Here is a 17,998-nt window from a genome sequence, read left to right on the forward strand (position 1 = left end):
TGTTCGGAAAGATAAAACCGAAGTTTCATTAACGAAGAAATGCAAACAGGGTCGTCTGTCTTTTAACAAGGCTGAACCCGACTTAATCCCTCGACTTGCGGAACTGAATCATTAACTTTGAAACCCATCCAGGCAGCGTACAAACTCGTTACTGAGCGAATGCTCGTTTCCTAAGTAATTATTTACGAGTTAATTAAAACAGAATATAGATATGATGCGGCAATGTAATACCTTGACTGAAATCAAGAAACGAAATAGTAATGTGTCACATATTTACAGTTTGTTTCGACATTCCGAGGAGTGTGGGGAGAGGGGATGATGAATATGAAGGACCAAACATTACGAAATACTGCCGATGTAAAAAGTTGCATTGGATTATGACCTCTATAGTCATTCTGAATATTATACCTAGAAAAGTTTAATGCAGTAGAACTTGAACGGAGAAGGGAAGCCGACCGAAAAAATAGAACACGGTGATAGAGGCTTGTTTTCATTTTATTTTTAATTTACTAAAGAGGAAAAAACGAAACAGCGACAACGAAAAAGCTCCGACTTTCTACGTTGCTTGGACACAGCCCAAAAGGATACATGACTTATGATACATGATAGCGTGATTCATTAGTTTCAAACCATCACTAGGATAAGTTCATTGACAACCCCGATCTTGACAACACGAGTGCAAACCACTATATCCATGAAATAGAACAAAAACTAAATACCACTAAACACATCTATTTCTTTTGTTCGTTTAAAATTGGTTTTATTGGTGTATTTTGTACAAATTAGTAAGTACTATTTCACTGTTTGCACTCTATTACAAGTAGGAAATGCAAATAATAACTAGGGTTTTAGGTAGCTCTTCCCTCGTTTAGCGAACAGTTAATCAAACAACCTGACGTTAGTGCCTGTCTGCCTCAGTACCTTCAATAGTGACTTGGCAGTCTATAAGCCATCCGTCACTACTCTGCCTGGATGCTTTGATATACTATGGAAACTAATCAGTTATATTAAGTGTATATCAAATTTCGGTTTATTCCAGTCTTTCTTATAGTCTCAAGTCACCAATCTGATAGCGGTCTGCCGGCTTCTTATAAACTCTACATGAACCATATGATTGAAGACAAGAGTAAAAGATATATAACCCAATCATTTGATTAGATAACGGTATCATAGCAACATTTCAAGGTGGTCCCATCTCTTTCTTCCTTTCAGTGAATAGATTCCCGTCATGTCGTAAATATATGCGCCCACGCGATAGATTTTATCCGCTAATCTTTGATATTGAGTGTACTAATCTTTCTCTTTATACTACCATTATGTTTATCTTGTTCTCTATCGTCCCTTACCCCATCTACTTTGTTTGTCGATATGACTTCAACGTCTCTTTCATCACTCGTTATAGCACATTTCCTAGTTTTTAAAATGGTTGATTTCAGGTCGTAGCCATTGCAATCAACACATCCAGAGTCTCGCTCGGCATCATGCAAATCATTAAATACCTTACCGTTGTCAAGCGCATTATCATTATTACTGAATATTCGAAGTTTCTCATTTTTCTCATCTGATCCTTCATCTGCACTTGGTTTACACCTATCCCGTTTAGTGTTCAATATTCCATTTGGATCCTTTCTTTTTACTTCTATTATACTGGAATTACCAGGTTTGTGCAAACCGTTTGTGTTATTTGCCTGGAAGTCGACGTCTTCGTCTATTGCAGCAAGTAGTTTACCTTTTCGTGGCAAGACGTTTTTTTCAAACGTTCTTAAGGTATTTTCCGTATAGGTTTTGCCTTTCTCAAGAGGTAGTGTTTTTGCCTTAGTACTGCTTGCCTCGGCTAAGTTTGGCATACTAGATGCTAAAGAGTGTTCATCAGATTCGAGAAGAAAAGCTGCAGATGTTGACATGCCTTCATGATAACCTAATCTCATGCTTTCATTCAGTTCATCGTATTCACTCTCATAGGACGTTACAGACACGACACTTTCCTCTATGTAATGGCTGACTCGACGAAGATAAAGGTCGGTCTCTGAACGTGGTCTTCCTTCTTGTTGGGGTTTAACTAAATGGGAGAATCAAACAAAAAAATATAATCTGTTGTTTCGTTTAACGCGAAAAAGGGGGACTTTTTGTGTTTAGCACCCCCGGGGGGGTACTACCACCCCAACTTGGGTAGGGGTGTGCCGCCAGGACCTCAAAACCCTGACCCTATCCCAGACCTAAAATTTTGATTTTACATACCCTACCCCAGACTAAAACTAAGAATTGCACACCATATCCCAGACTAAAAGACGGAAAAGACGGTTATTCAATAGATTGCAATCAATATTTACTAACGTTTTTATTGTTTTTGTGCCGGCAGAAAGCGTAGCCTATTCGCCAGACAAAAACGACCAAATCTTAACCCTATCCCAGACTAAAATGAGACTCTATCCCAGACAGAATGTCAAAAAATGATACCCTACCCCAGACCAAAAAGCCGAAAAACCATACCCTATAGGGCGGCACATACCCGTATAGCAAATATAGGGGAGTACCCCCCCCCCCCCCCCGGGTTAGCACCCTACCCCCATTTTGAGGCACAACTCACTATCACTTAACTACTGTACGATTGTTACAGGTTAGTTACCTAGCCTGTATAACCGTCATCCTAAAGTCCTCGTATTGCTGGGTTTTAATTGACGTCATTTCTTGTCTCGAGCGGAATGTTCATCAGTTGAATCGCAAGTTTTCAATAGAATTCTTTCTGGCTGACAGCACATGGTGGTCACTGTTTGACCACCATTTGGAGCAGATAGGTGAGGTACAAAGATCAGCTGATTGAAACCCAGCAATTGCAACGAAGATAAGTCGCCGAAAGCGCTGCATAAGAACTGAGTATCCCACGAGAAATAAGTCTAGGAAACCCACACGGCAGTTATTTCCATGGTCTATTTCTTATTCTTATAGACCTCTACCTTGGACGTAATGTTTTCCCATTTCAGACCACGTGTCATTCTCTTAAGAATATTATTGTTTGTTTGAGTTGTATTCATATTCATGTGTCTTCTTATGTGCAATCGTTAGATAAAGCAAATGATACTCTAGGGAATGGCATGTTGTCTGAAATGGAAAAACATCACGCCCAAGGTAAAGAGGTTTATGGCAACATCCTCATGTTTTGATATAAAAATCGATTCGCATATTACAGTAACAAGCATACATTTTTCGTAGCGAGCATCTTTTGCTCATAAATAACTCGTGTATAATTAAAATATTTGACGCATATATTCGAAGCTAAGAAAAATCAAAACAGCGTATGAGAAAATAAACTTACAGTGTTCCTCAAGCCCTTTACCAAAATTAGCAAACACCTTGGATGACACGCCCAGTATGGCTAACAACAAAATAAGGTTCAGAGAACCTAAAAGTGTAGAAAAAAGATTTCATTTAATTAATCCCAACACAAAAAGGATGCATTGTACTGGTACAAAGAGACGTATGTCCACTCACCAAGGTAGACAAAGTGTAGCATAGCTTCATCATGTATATCTTTTCCTGTCTTGTGAAATTCTTGACAGCCATTACAAGTATCACTTACGAATCTATAAATAATTATTACCTAGTGAGAACTTTACAGATACGATGAAAAGTGCCACAACAGTAATTTGATTTTCTAAGTTTTTGGTAGATGTGCATACCATCCCCAAGATAGCAAGAACATACTGTAACTTGTTATCTGGATACAATACACATACTAACCCATATAATTTATAAAGAAAGTAGCCTGCTCCGCCTATTGTCCATATAATAAATAAACTCATAAGAATCTTAATTTCTCGCTGAGTCTGGAAAAAAGGGAGAAATTATTAGTTAGATAGCATTGATAGTACAACCTTAATGGTACCATCCCGGGGGGGGGGGGGGGGGGGTACTCCGCCACAACCTTAATGGTACCATCCCGGGGGGGAGGGGGGGGGGGTACTCCGCCAGAATTTGGGTAGGTTGTTCCGCTGGGATTCTGAAAGGGGTACCCTGTTTATGACAAAAAAATCAAATTTGTAGACCCTGTTTATGACAAAAGATATAATTAATTCCACTGAGTCCCTGTTTCAACTATCATGTCATCTCGCGTATCGTTTTTTTATGACCATGATAACCAGTTTCGGTCAATACGAAAGTAGGAACCCTAAATATGACAAGAAACTCAGGAAGAATTTGGACATTGAGTGAAATTGCATACCCTGTTTATGACAAGAAGCTCGAGAAACCATACCCTGTTCAGTGGATCATCCCCGTATAGTCCATATATGGGAGTACCCCCCCGGGGGTACCATGTCTGAGCATTCTGTTTGGACAAACACGAATCATGCAATGTAACTGATTCAATAGTGGTTATCAATTTAGAAGTTATTAATTTTTGTTACACCATGTCTGATGCATCAGGTACCATGGAGAGGAATGGGCTTCTGCGTGCCCAGCAGTCTTTATCTTATTAATATGCTCTAGCATGCTCCGTGTATTTTATTATATGAGAGTGATAACAGATATATATAGAGCAATACTTACTGCAATGTATCCCAAGCCAGCATAGAAGACAGACAATGGAATAAACACCAGGTTGACATAATACATCACTGTACCAGTATCACGGAGAAGTACAAAACTGTTACAAATGGCATACATCCACTGGGAAAGGAGAAAACATTAGTAGCATTTCAACTACTAATCAAGATATCTTGAATCCTCATTGTATGATTGATTGACCTTAGTATTCTTCTGAAGGTCAATTCAGGACACACACACACACACACACACACACACACACACACAAAACAACAAATGAATAAAGCAAATTAAAAATCATTGTACAATTATTCTGAATTAAGTTGTTGTACAAGAAATACAACACAATTTAATGATTTAATGACACTCTGAATTCTGATAAAGGTGCTTATCCATGCCTATTCCTTATTACCCTTTTGTAACTCCACTCCACCCCCTCCCAAAAAGAAACCTAAAAAGTACAACCTCCAATTCATACAGTTATTTATTTTCTTACCCAATACATGATTTCCATTTTGAGTAGACAAGAAAGAAGTTGATAAAAATGATAAATTGCTGTAAAGAAACAAAAAAGACATTAAAAGACTAGACTAAAGAACACACAGCTTCTACAAACAACTGTCAACATTGCTGCCACAACTGTCTATATATGACTGACCTTTTAGATTAACAGGTTATCCCAAATTAGTCAAATCCAACTAGTGGTCTATCATCAAGGCTGTGTTCTGATTGGAAGAGCTAACTACTAGGCTATGGGTTATATCCTTGGGAGTAGCAAAAAGTGCTGGCTTTAAAAACCAGGGCCCAGTTGTTCAAAGCCCGATTAGTGCTAATCCTGGGTTAACTCTTAATAAGACCTATAGAGTTAATCCTGGATTAGCACTAATCCAGCTTTGAACAACCTGGCCCAAAACATTAAATTGAAATTAATTCAAAACTTGTACATTTTAACATCTATATATTTGACCGATAGTCGGATTTCACTAAAACAATAAATAGTCCTTTCACCCACATTACATAGCCTATGAGTCAATAGCCCATTTAAGCTTGGGGACTGATTGCTAATTTCACTTTGGCCACAATTAAAGGAAACTTACATCTTAGTGACATGTTAAATCTAACTCTTTTATAAATCTTCCATCCAAATTCAGTGTATAACTTCCATGATAAAAAAATAAAAACTCCATTCAAAAAGAAAAGTGCAATAGACTGTTGAATTAAAAAAGACAATTAGTTTTACAAATATAAATGATCATATGAGAGGACAATGACAGCAGTTGGAAATGCATGTTTTGCATTGCAATGTCAACAGGTGATATGGGGATACAGGATGACAGAACTATTTTGTTGTTTGATGTGTCTAAAGTTTTAATTATTACGAATTAACTTCAGCTCTCCTTTGTAGGACAATAATGGCATGAAGGCCTGCAGATACTCTGTAATTTGAGTACCCAACAAAATGCATTAAAAGTTGCAGTAATATACTGTTTGCTATTCATTCCATATTTAGCTCTTGTTATTACAATCTCTTCATATCGTTTTTCTTTTTATCTTGTTTCCCTGGCAATGGCCTCCCATAAATCCAAGCCAGCCATCAACCTTGAAGATTTCCTATCTCACTAGGCTCTAACACCAGCAAGATTGTTTTGACTAATGATAAGGACAATGCTATGAGCTAAAAGGTCAAGGTTAATTTAACTGGTAAATGCAGAATTCTTGAAAAAATCCAAATAAATACATCTACAATCTACAAATCTACTTACGTTTGTCATTGCTACATTACGCAATACATTATTGTGTTGCATTGTTGCGTTGCTTCCTGGAATAGGCAGTTCCTTATACCCAACATGATATACTGTAAAGTAAGGAATATATAATAAATAAACTCAGTTGGTAAGAGTGTGGGTCTGTTATGTGAGTCTGGTTCAAGCATCGGTTAAGGACCAACTCAGGGTCTTACTGCAGTGTTTGAATTCTGCATGCCCATTAAACATTTCAACTGTTTGTTGTGAAATTGGTTTTTCACTGCAGCCACTCAAGAATATAAAAGGTACTGACTAATTATTTTTGATTGATCAATGGCAGCTAAAAATCAAACTTCAGCACACAGCTCACAACTACCAAGAATATCAAAATAATGTAGCAGAATATTGAAAACTAAATTAAATAACTGATAAGAAAGTGTTGCTTTCGTAATTGGTTAGACCTTCACATGGCTCAGATGACCATGTTAATGACAGTCCCCTCCCTAAGTAGTCTCCCCCACAGCCGCTTTCAGTGTCATTACACAACGCTTTCTCCCCTGAGTAGCTACTCAGTTGCGTGACAACACTGAAAGCGGCTGCAGGAGAGACTACTCCCTAAGCAACTAGAGACTAAGGCAAAAGAGGACCACAAGTTTTTCCAAGTTAAATTATTGTCAGCTGTATATCATCCATTATAAACAAAATTATTAATTGATTGATTGGTTGATTGATTGATTCAATACTTGATTGATTTTTTTTTTTTTGCACTGCTGTTAATACTAGGTTAGGCCCATTTTGTACTAGAAAAATTTTGGTAGAATTTGGTGTCTTGATCCAACAAAACCTGTCATCACGAGTCCATATCTAGTGCGACAGTAAATTTTGAAACTTTGTCAACTGACCAAAATATCAAAGGTGCCGTCAAACAGGGTAGAAACTGGACAATTCGGTCAAACTTTCTCTAAACAAAAGAAATCATGGCGGGAACTATCATCGCTTGTCATCTTACAGAAAAACAGAACCCTGATATCTGATCAACTAGAGCCGAATTCAATAGAGTGTTAATGTATCCTTGTTAAGTCATACTTGCTTACAAAAATAATCTTGAGGGATATTTGGATTGTCATAGTGCATTTCAAAACATGAATTTATTGGACAAGGAGCTCTCCAGGTGTAAGAATTGCACACTGGGCACATTGTTAGGGTGTTTGTTTATAAAAAACACGCAAAATAAAATAGTTGATTGCTTGATTGCTTGACATCTGGCTTTTATAAACTGTCACATTGCCATTATAGTTTGCAAACGTCAGTGCGACCACATTAACACATCAAGAAAAAAAAAAAAAAAAAAGCATTTCCAGTGTAAAGACCAAAACTTTGGAGAAAATTTGACAATCAAATTTTAGTTTGGCTTAAGTGCAACCCAAACCTTAGTTATAGATTATAGGCAATTAATATTACTAGTACCTTGAATTAATCCATAGGTTACAAATCCAAAATTTTGAAGCAAAAAGGCAAAAATTTCTAGTATATTTTGTTGCTTGACCTGGGGATAAGAAAGAAAGTCAGTTACAAACAAATACAACCAGCCAATGTATGAGAATAAAATGTTTATCTAAATTTCTCAAATATTTATATTGACTAAGGATTATATTTCTCAGATTTCAGATTGTAGGAACCAGCTTTATAATTGACAATTTATTGTTCACCTGAGGTGTAAATGTCACCACATGTGAATTGAGTTTGTTTGATGTGTTGTTCTCTCCTATGCTACAAGGGTTTTCTCTGGGTTCTCCGGTTTCCTCCCTCCGTAAAATCAACATGTGAGTTGAGTGTTGTGTGCATAGAATATGAAATGCAGTGGTAGTGCGTGTGAGCGAAAAGTGTCCCCAATTAGTGCGAAAGTGCTAGAACGACTAGACACTTAAATAAAAGTGATTTATTTTATTTTATTTTGTTTCCCATAGAGTGCTCACACTAAACCAGTGAAACAAATACTAGTTGTAGTACCAAACAGAGATAATCAAACAATAGGCTTGAAAATATGTGGCTACTTTCATTCATAAGATTATGTGGCTGTATTAAAACACAACTTTATAATGTAACCTCTATAATTATTGATAATCACTGGTCGCTTGACCAAACACAGTTCATGAAACTCTATATTGAATACCAAAAATACTCCAACTTACAGCAAAGAGGCATAGGAAGCAGGTGTAAACAACGACACCCATGTACACGCACATGTAGATCCTGCGTCCTGGTCCCATTCCAGGGTTCTAAAAAAAACAACCATTTTCATTAAATGTCAGAAAATAATATAATAATCAAGAAATAATTAGACTCAAAAAATTCCTCTGACTGCCAAATTGGACTCGGCCTATGGCCTCATCCAATTTTGGAAGTCCTCGGAATTTTCCTCGTCCAATTATGGAGTCCTATTACATATACTAATAATTATTAATACTCATAATATAATTATCTCAGCAGTATAGCACAACAGTATAGAGAAAAAAGAAACAAACTGTGTAGACCAGCTCTATAATGCTTGCTTATCCTTCTAACTACTCACAGGAATGTTTAAGATTGCTAAGTACAGCTTGATGCCAGCTATTATAAAAGGAAATTCAATTTGTTTCAAGTTTCTGCTACTTAACCGACTCCTTGGCAACCATCAATCAAAATTACCATCATGAATATTAATATTCAAAAAATCAAGGGATTGTTAAACCAGGACCTCGTTTCTTGTCCATCTTATCCCCAGACCCTCTTTACCATCCAAGTCAATAAAACTAAACAGTTTATTAAGGTCAAATCCTGAAAACAGTGAGATAGTGGAAATTGTCTTAAAAAATAAGTGTAATGCCTGGGATAATAATATATAGACAAAAATTTGAAGTTCATATTCAAGATCTTTTATCTTTACTGTACCTCTGGGCTGTTAAATGCATTATAATTTCCATATGTTATCATGACACTCTGAAATGTTACGACGATTACCACTGAAAAAAAAATCAATCAATCAGTAACATATTTACTCGTTTGAGTGCCATGCATGGAGCTCATTAATTTTTTGGGGTTTCACATGCTGAGTTAATTTGGGGTTGGTGTTTATTCGAGGGCATCACTCATTATAAAAAATTGTTTACCATATACATAATGATTGTATAAACCCTTATTTATCATAAAGTGAATACAAACATTTAAAAAATACAATATACCAATGAATTTTAAAGTTCAAATTCAAACGTCAATGTCATTGTCCTTTTCAATAACTGAGTCTATTAGTACTGCATTTGTAGGATGCCTGTATTTACTTGTCCAAGCTTATTACATTTTTGGGTTTAATATGTGGCTTCAATTCATCAGGGAAGTGCTTATTCGGGGGTAGCACTTATTTTGAGGCCATGCTTTAAATAATTTTAGTTTTAGGTACGGCGCTCATTTGAGGGTGTTGTTTAATCGGGGGTGACGCTAAAACATTGAAATACAGTAATTTCTTTCTTTTTCTCATGAAAGCAAAACAATTAGTAACTATATAATAAAACAGCTTTTTCCTTGCTTCATTCAGTAATAAAACACTTAGGAAGCGCCGTAAGCACTCATGGCGTGTGAGAAGCACTCGCCTAAGGCTCATATTTCTCCTTGAACTTCTTTCGTGCTTACGTCACTCCCTGTGTGCTTTATTACTGAACAGAGCATGGAAAGAGCTGTTTTAATATTGTTAATTATGTCTTCATTAATTGTGTAGCCGGAAGGGACAGCTGAAAACACATGACCAAATAAAAAGCCTGTCAATATTTTCGTGTGGTTAATTTTTACATGTAAAAAAATTATTAAGTCATAGAAAAATAAAATAAAAAAACATTTTGGAGATCAGGAAATGACATGAGCCTTAATACTTGTAAATACCTTGTTTAAAAAAATACATAAATTACTGTTTATCTAGCTATATAGACGCATATAGGGATTAGATTACTTTTTATGTGAAGTAATGCAAAGCACATACAATTGGCTTAAATACGCGTACGTATAAATAACAATGGTAAATATAACATTATTAGTGGATCTCTAATATGTGGGAGGCCGATAACAATAAAAGTCAATGAAAAGTGTGCCTGTTATTTTTAACCTTAAGATGTTCCGCGGTTTTCCTATCTAAAGGTCAGAGGAAGGACTTTTTCCGATATGACAACCAAGCCAAATCATAGTTTACATATCGATTATTAGAAAAACAATCAAACAAATAAGGTTTTATGACTTTAGATATTTTACAGAAAAATTTAAGTGGAATAATTTGGCACTTGGTTGGTTTGATAGTAGTGAGCTTTATCACGTATACTGATCATAAGGTTATCTTAACTCATAAGTTAATTATAGACTCAATAAGTTTTACTAAAGCTAATGATAATTAATAAGTCTCAAAAAGATAAATGGAGTACAGATAGCTAATGAACTCTTCAAAGGTAATACAATCAACTACCATACTATCAACATATGATATCATATAAGATATCTTATTTGGAGAAAAATCGTCGAGCCTCTGGGACCAGGGTACATTACTTTAGACTTATGCTTACTATCGCTGAAGCCTAAAATTTTCGTCAAAAAGTCCCATGTTCAAACGTACCTTGGAAAATATCGACTCCAAAGAATATCTTGGAGACGGTGGATAAACCATGATGGTCCTGGTGAACTGGACGGCGTATTTCTAAATTTCTTTCCATTTGAAGTTCGCTGTGTGTTAGCAGTGTTGTCTTGAAGTTTTCGATACAAAGGTCGCATGAAAAGCACAGCCAGGCTGGACTCACTCAGTGCAGCATTTAATTAAGGGTTTTTCTCGGCTTACGTCAAGTAATGTTGGTGTCCTTCAAAAACCAAGAACATCCTTGTTTGCTAAAAAAAGTTATGTGCTTTCCGTTCATATAGATATATTCAAATTCAAGGACTTTAGCAGAATTTCTTAATATAAATAAAATACCTTTGTTCTTGAATTCCCTTGCCCAACATGTCAAACCCACAAGGCTCTGCGGGTATCCTGTGTCCGGTGGACAAACCTCGATCACCAGCGTCCGGTTATTACACAAAAATATAATTTTCGCAAAATCTTTTCCAAAATGTACTTTTCTTGCTTACTTGATTTGAAGATCTTAGATTTCTAGAAGAATTTCAGACGATACTCTAAAACCATTGCTTGCGGAGGGCTAGAACGAAAACTACAACGGACCGGTAGTTTAAGAAACTCATTAAAGGAAGAACTGAGATCTGCAACGGAAGTGTGGTATGTATTGTGGCCAAAGAACTATGAAATTTGCTGTTTTCTTGATAACCTTTTATTTATTCTTCATGTTTATTTCCTTTCTCATTTTCCCTTTCCCTCCCCTCTCCTCCTTCCCTCCTCTCCTTCTCTCCTCTTCTTTTATACCCAGTCTCTCGCGTTCTGCATGTCTTATTTGATTTCTTGATCAACTCTGATCAACTCTACACATTGTACAGACAGTCTTAATCTCAATACGACTCTCAATACGTTATTCGAAAGACCTGATGTTGCTCAAGATTCGATAGAAGACATATTTCATTCTAGTAAATGGGTCACTGACCACCAGAGTTGACACCGGTGATTTTCACACGACTTGCTATCGAAGGCCTCGTAAATTACATGAATCATTCATGGCCGCCACAGCCAATGACACGCTTGAAAAAAGCTAATAGATATTTACTAGCTGCTGCCAACACAAAAGAAATAAGTTCTGAGGAGTTTGAGTGGTCCATTTATGTTTACGCAAACTATCTGTTCAAACAATTGGTTTCAGTGATGGAAATGAAAGCACTCGGAAAGAATTCTGATCATGGAAGCCGTTCACCGAAAGGCTTTCCACTCAGAGGACTTTAATTCTCCTGAAACTCTAATTCATCACTATCCAGACAGTCCAGTCCCTAAGGAAACATCTGGTCATAGATATCGAGGAAAAATGAAATCAGTTCGCTCTTGGGTCCGGTTTCGTCCTGTGGTTCCAGCGATAATTGGTCTTAGTCTTGGTTTTGCCTTGTCCATGTTTTATATCCCAATAGTTGAGCAACAGTGTCTCTACGATCTTGAAGAATCTCAAGTTTACCTCATGAACAGCCGACAAATAAAACTGCAGGAATCAAAAAGGGAAACCCACGATCCTATTGTTTCAGAGAAGCCGGAGCGTGTCGTTCACGCCACAGTGGCTCCTAAAGCAAGCCATTTTAATGATGGTCTTCGTCCATTTTACATAGCAAGTGAACTAGGAAAGCGAGAAAAACTTCTAGTTGGTGTCTTAACGTCAGAAGATCATCTCGATTCACTTGTCCTAGCTATCAACAACACATGGGCACCAGAACTACCTCGTGTTATATTTTTTATCCCTTATTCAAGAGACGCCGAATTTCATGAAAAGTATACTAAAGTTCTAGGTTTCCCTGTTGTACAGTTGGACGTGGATTCTGAAGAAGACACAGCGCCCCTACTAAAGCTATCATTTAAAATGTTGAAATACATGTATGAACACCATATTAATAACTACGAATGGTTTCTAAGGGTCGAAGACAGTATCTATATAAAACCTGAAAAATTAATGGAGTTTGTTAATTCTGCCAATAGCTCTAAGAGTTCATATATTGGGAGACCGGCTGCTGCCTCCTTTAGTTCTGCAGCAGAGGGGCTAAATGGTAACCAAGACACCAATTTATACACTCATGAGAGATACTGTTCAGGAAAGACAGGGGTGATACTGTCTAGAAATACTTTACAGAGACTTGCTCCTTTCTTGGACAGCTGTTTAGAAGATGCTTTATCAGACAGTGATGATAAAGAGCTTGGAAGATGTCTGTATAACAACTTGGGGGTACAATGTACTTGGGGGTATGAGGTTAGTATTGTAATTATCATTTTCTGTTAAAAAAATTAACATCTTCTAATAAATTATTGCTTCTTGTTTTTCTTACGACTTTTTTTTTTGCATGAAAATACCTGTTGTACATTTTTCAGTAAATTTATTTTATATTAAAAAATGAAGTGGAAAATACTGAATGAAATGGAGATATCATTTGAGTAGGGATGTCCACCCATTTTTGCGATTTTACGAGTAACAAAAATATAGATGTTCAATCTTGGACAAAACGGCAAGAAATTGTAAAACATCTGATTATATTCGTGCTTGTTAGGTATTTTGATCAATATTATGTTGGTTGTCTAATTATAGCATTCAACATTCAACATTACTTTAGCGGGACGTGAATATGGGATATTAATTTGTGTGAAAACGAAATTGTCTTGCATTTTATTTTATTAACGATTTTATCTACAAGTTTTATGTCCAAGATTGTATGCACTGAATCTTTAAAAAACTTTTTCTGTTTATCTTTGAACTGCCTTAAATTACATAGCTCCTTAATATGTAATTAGCATAGTTATAGGTGTCTTTAAACGTTTTTTCTAATGAATCAATATATTTCTTAAATAAGTTATTAGGTTATTAATATCATTTTACAGTGCCTTTAGGTCAGCACTTCATAAGGTTCCAGTCATTCGATAGAAGTCTCTTGGTCTTGTTCATTCTTTCTCTGTGGGTGTGTTTCCTACCTACAGCACTATTAGAAACATTTATAGAGGCTCATTCCATCAATTATGTGGAATTAAGGCTTAATTAGTCTGTCACCAATATACATCATGATACTAATAGTACTTTCTCTGCTATTGAAATATGTATGACATAATTACATTCTATAAATTGAAATAAGAATTAAAAGTAATAAAACTAAGGTTAAGTTGAAAACCACAAACTTAAAATAATGTAGAGCAAACCAAACAATAGCTGAGCAAAGAGAGCTCAAATCAAGCCAAGTCAACTGCCAAGAAAAAAGTAATTAGGAGAGAATTATTTAAATAATTTCAATAATTTTGGAAGCAACTTAAAATAATATAATTTTTAAAACTTTAAAGCATATTTGTTAGCTGAGAATATTGTTAACATTTTAGAAACATTCTTTATTGAGAGTTGGCAGGAAAACAATTTAAGTTTCATGGTAGAGTTTTCTTACCTTTGTTCTTAATTATGACTTAATTATTTTTTTTTTTGCACATGTATAGCTTTATATTTTCTGTATTAATTCTTAAGAATTTATGAAACTGCAGGGATAAGGTTTTTATGGTTGTAATTTTGAATAGTAAAAAATAGGATAACTACAATAAAATTTATACATTTCTTTTTCAGGCCTCTGAAATGTTTTTTGAGATTCCTAATGAAAAACAGAAAAATGTCTTGGCTATGATCAAAGAAAGGCATACTCCCCATGCTATTACCTTCTACCCCATGAAGGACCCAATCATCATGTACCATGTTCATCGTTACTTTACTGAAGTTGAACTGAATAGAACGTTTGTAGAGACACGTATGCTTCAGACTGCTATCAAAGATATGCTTCCATTCCTACCAGAAGGTACTGTACCTAATTTCAATTTGTATAGCTGACCAAACTTTTTTTCTAAAAGTTTTCATATTAAATTATCTCAAATATACCTTGATATTGCTGTTTGTTATATGATTCATAAGGATTTTGTAGGTGAAAACTTTAAAATGTTGAGCTTTAACTATATTAATTTATCTGTAGAAGATCTTTTTCCATTTTTTGATAAGCATCTTTTGCCTAAATTCACCTTAATTTCTAGGAGTCCCTGAGAAACATCCAGCATGGCCCATTGGATTCAGACAGCCATTTAGACCTACGTCTCGTTTTGAAGTCATTCAATGGGAATACTTCAATGGGAATGTTACATATGGTTCTACTGAAGTTAAACCACAAGTTGAACTAGAAGGACCATTTAAACAAGATGTCGCTGAAGTCATACATAGTGCAGTCAAAATGTTAACCCATGAGGAACCTCAAAAATCTGCTCATCTTATTAATGGGTACAGACGGATAGATCCTCACCGTGGGGCAGAGTATATCCTTGATATGAAGCTCAAGGCTTCTTCAGGAAAAAATGAGAGACGTAGAGTGTACATGTTAAGACCATTCACCAAGGTGGAGAGTATCCAGATGACAGCAACGACAGAGCAAAGAGGGATTCACTTGGTAGTGCCAGTCCTAAAGGGAGAAATTGAGAAACTAGAACAGTTCCTCAAGATGTACCAAAGGGTTTGCCTGCAGTCTGGAGAGAATGTGGTTCTTCTTACTGTTTTTGTGAATGTGAGAGATGATGTTGATGGTGGGCAAGCACAGGATAGGTTTGCTGAAGGGAAGGCACTCATAACAAGGTGATTTGCTGAATTTTTATAATTTTCTCTTATATTTCCTGTGAGTGTTTTTAACTTAGTCTTTTGCTGAATTTGTATGTTTTTATTTCTTGAACTATTTTCTTTATTTTTATTTGCTTTGTTTGTGATATTTAATTAGCTGTGTTCTTCTTTTGCAATAGAGTACAAATACTAAATGTGTGCAATAGTTATCACTATTTGGTAGTAAATAGCACTAATTAAACAAAAGAAAACAATAGAATTAGCACAAGATAACATTATTTAGTGATATTTATGTTGCACACATTTAGTGTTGGTACTCTACTACTGACAGTACTATCTGCATTGCTTATGTTATCAGCCTTTTCCAATTTTATATTCTCTTATTTGTTAGGTCTCTCCTTTGTTTGAGAGTTTTCTCTGGGTTCTCCGGTTTTCCTCCCTCAACAAAACTTAATGAGTGAATTTCAAATTCTATCCGTTGCTTAGCCATGGCATGACCAGAATATATACAGGGGGGATATTGCTATGTTGGCTCAATTAGCAAGCCTCAAATCTTATTTTGAATGCATTTACTTTTTATTAAATAAATAATATCCAAAGTAAGCCATTCTGAAAATTCAGCGACTTGAAGATTTGCTTTTTAATGTTATTTGCATATATTGTCTTTTTCTGATAGATACAAGCAGAAGTACACCTGGGCCCAATTCCCATGGATCCAGATCGGTGTCCAGTTTAACTCTCTATCTTTGCTGATGGATATTGTAACTATGAAGCTACCATCTAATGCTCTTATTTTCCTTACTTCACTTGGAGTTCAATTTACGATCAATTTCCTAAACAGATGTCGTGTGAATGCTCTCAATGGACAGCAGGTTCGTTTTTGAATGACTCTTGCAATATTCAGTTTGAGTCTTGCATTTTTTAAACTATTGCTGAGAAAATTATTAAGATTTGAACCTTTTCTTTTAAGTGGTTTCTTTGCTATTCAACATAATTTTATGGCAGTTCCCATTGATAGCTTGTTTTAGCATCATTGTAGTAGAACGAAACTTGCGTTTCTATAATGCGATTTTATCCCGAATTTCTCACCTTCTTTTATTTAATTAAGAACAAAACAAGGTTTAGACTAAAGGTGAGAAATTCGGGATCAAATCGCATGCGCAGTGGAATCGATTCTTAAACTATGAAAAGGCTTATTGAAACGTTTGTAAAGTTTAGGCACCATGTGGGTGGCACAACATTAACAAAAGGAAGGGAAACGAGGGAAAAAGTTAAGAAAGAATAAAGGAAGGAATAAGGAAACAGAATGGAGAAAGAAACCGTTTTTTTTAAATACAATTACCATAACAAGATATTGTTTCTCTTTAGGTTTTCTTTCCGATCCCGTTTTCATATTACGATCCTGACATCGTTTATCGTCATACCAAAGTGCCAGATGAAATACCACTTACTAGAGACACTGGTCACTGGGATACCGACATCTACAGCTTTGCATGCTTCAATAATAAAGATTACAAAGACAATCGCATTCATTCCCAAGACTTCTTGAAGGAAACCGAGTTCCATGCCCAAGACTTTGTAAACATTTTCATCAAAAGTAAGCTGCAGGTTTTTAGGGCCGTTGATGTGGATTTGAGAAAGAAATACGAAAAGACAACATGTTTCAATATTGATCAGTCTAGCCGTGTTTGCCTAGAGAAAAAAGCAGAGGCCATGGGTTCACGTTCACAGCTAGCCTTATTGTTGTTTGATAAGGAAAGAGAAGAAAAACAACAAAAGCAAGCTGATAATTAAAATGCCATACCAAACATATTATAATAAATTCTGTTTATTACTGGGAGTTGAGCGCAGTGCTTCATAATGTCTCTTGTAACACCATTGAGCGTGACAGATTGACTTCAGTGCTTAGTTTTTCTGCTCTTTTAAGATTACTAGTACATGGAGAGGCCTGGTTATCCTTTAATAGCTATACGTACCAACCGACTGAGGTACACAGAGTTTACAGCTATTTCAAAAGAGCTGTTCGTGAGAGCTTTGTTGCATGATTTGTAAGCAACCTGCAACAAACCACCAACCTTTTTAAAAATAGCTGTAGAGACTGTACATGAGTTCTGTCATTGGGTAAATCTTCTGACTCACATGATATTAAAAGCAACAGAATGGAAAGGAAAATAAAATATATGATTTCTCGATCCTAGTCACAAGAGTCTCCTGTCACTTCTTATTTAGATTCCAACGCTAGAGGAAACAACTGCAGAATCACGGGATGTTTCTCTCACACCACATTTCTTACTTACAGTACCTATAATCCATCCAATTTCTCTCTCAACCACACAATGTATTGGTATGGCCCGCGTCCCATCCCAATAATTCTCAGAATCATGGCAGGTTGTTATGCTGTGAAAAACGTACCAACATAGCAAATGAGCCCAAAATCAAGAATCA

General features: G+C 35.9%; 2 protein-coding genes across 3 annotated transcripts; one reads left to right on the top strand and one right to left on the bottom strand.

Moving 5' to 3' along the window:
• Positions 1–734: 734 nt before the first annotated feature.
• Positions 735–11,414, bottom strand: LOC116294467 (uncharacterized). Of its 2 annotated transcripts, XM_031702062.2 has the most exons (13): positions 11,269–11,414; positions 10,918–11,183; positions 9,219–9,289; positions 8,480–8,566; positions 7,755–7,833; positions 6,306–6,397; positions 5,640–5,751; positions 5,039–5,097; positions 4,546–4,665; positions 3,739–3,824; positions 3,490–3,581; positions 3,314–3,400; positions 735–2,059 (listed from the first exon to the last, which is right to left on the bottom strand). In XM_031702062.2, the coding sequence occupies exons 2-13, from the start codon at positions 11,012–11,014 to the stop codon at positions 1,269–1,271; spliced, it is 1,773 nt and encodes a 590-aa protein (XP_031557922.2). In that variant the 5' UTR covers positions 11,015–11,183; positions 11,269–11,414; the 3' UTR covers positions 735–1,268. The 2 variants fall into 2 exon arrangements, with proteins under 2 accessions (XP_031557922.2, XP_031557923.2); XM_031702063.2 differs by lacking the exon at positions 11,269–11,414 and having other exon boundaries at positions 10,918–11,250.
• Positions 11,415–11,715: 301 nt separating this feature from the next.
• LOC116294455 (chondroitin-polymerizing factor, non-catalytic subunit) lies at positions 11,716–17,750 on the top strand. Its single transcript, XM_031702049.2, has 5 exons — positions 11,716–13,183; positions 14,528–14,753; positions 14,983–15,571; positions 16,230–16,425; positions 16,922–17,750. Exons 1-5 carry the CDS (start codon positions 12,137–12,139, stop codon positions 17,345–17,347), a joined length of 2,484 nt encoding a protein of 827 aa, XP_031557909.2. The 5' UTR covers positions 11,716–12,136; the 3' UTR covers positions 17,348–17,750.
• Positions 17,751–17,998: the final 248 nt, after the last annotated feature.

This window comes from Actinia tenebrosa, unplaced genomic scaffold (assembly GCF_029948245.1).
Source record: "Actinia tenebrosa isolate PJP-AT-01 unplaced genomic scaffold, QUT_ActTen_1.0 PGA_scaffold11__36_contigs__length_13525064, whole genome shotgun sequence".
Lineage (NCBI taxonomy): Eukaryota > Metazoa > Cnidaria > Anthozoa > Actiniaria > Actiniidae > Actinia > Actinia tenebrosa.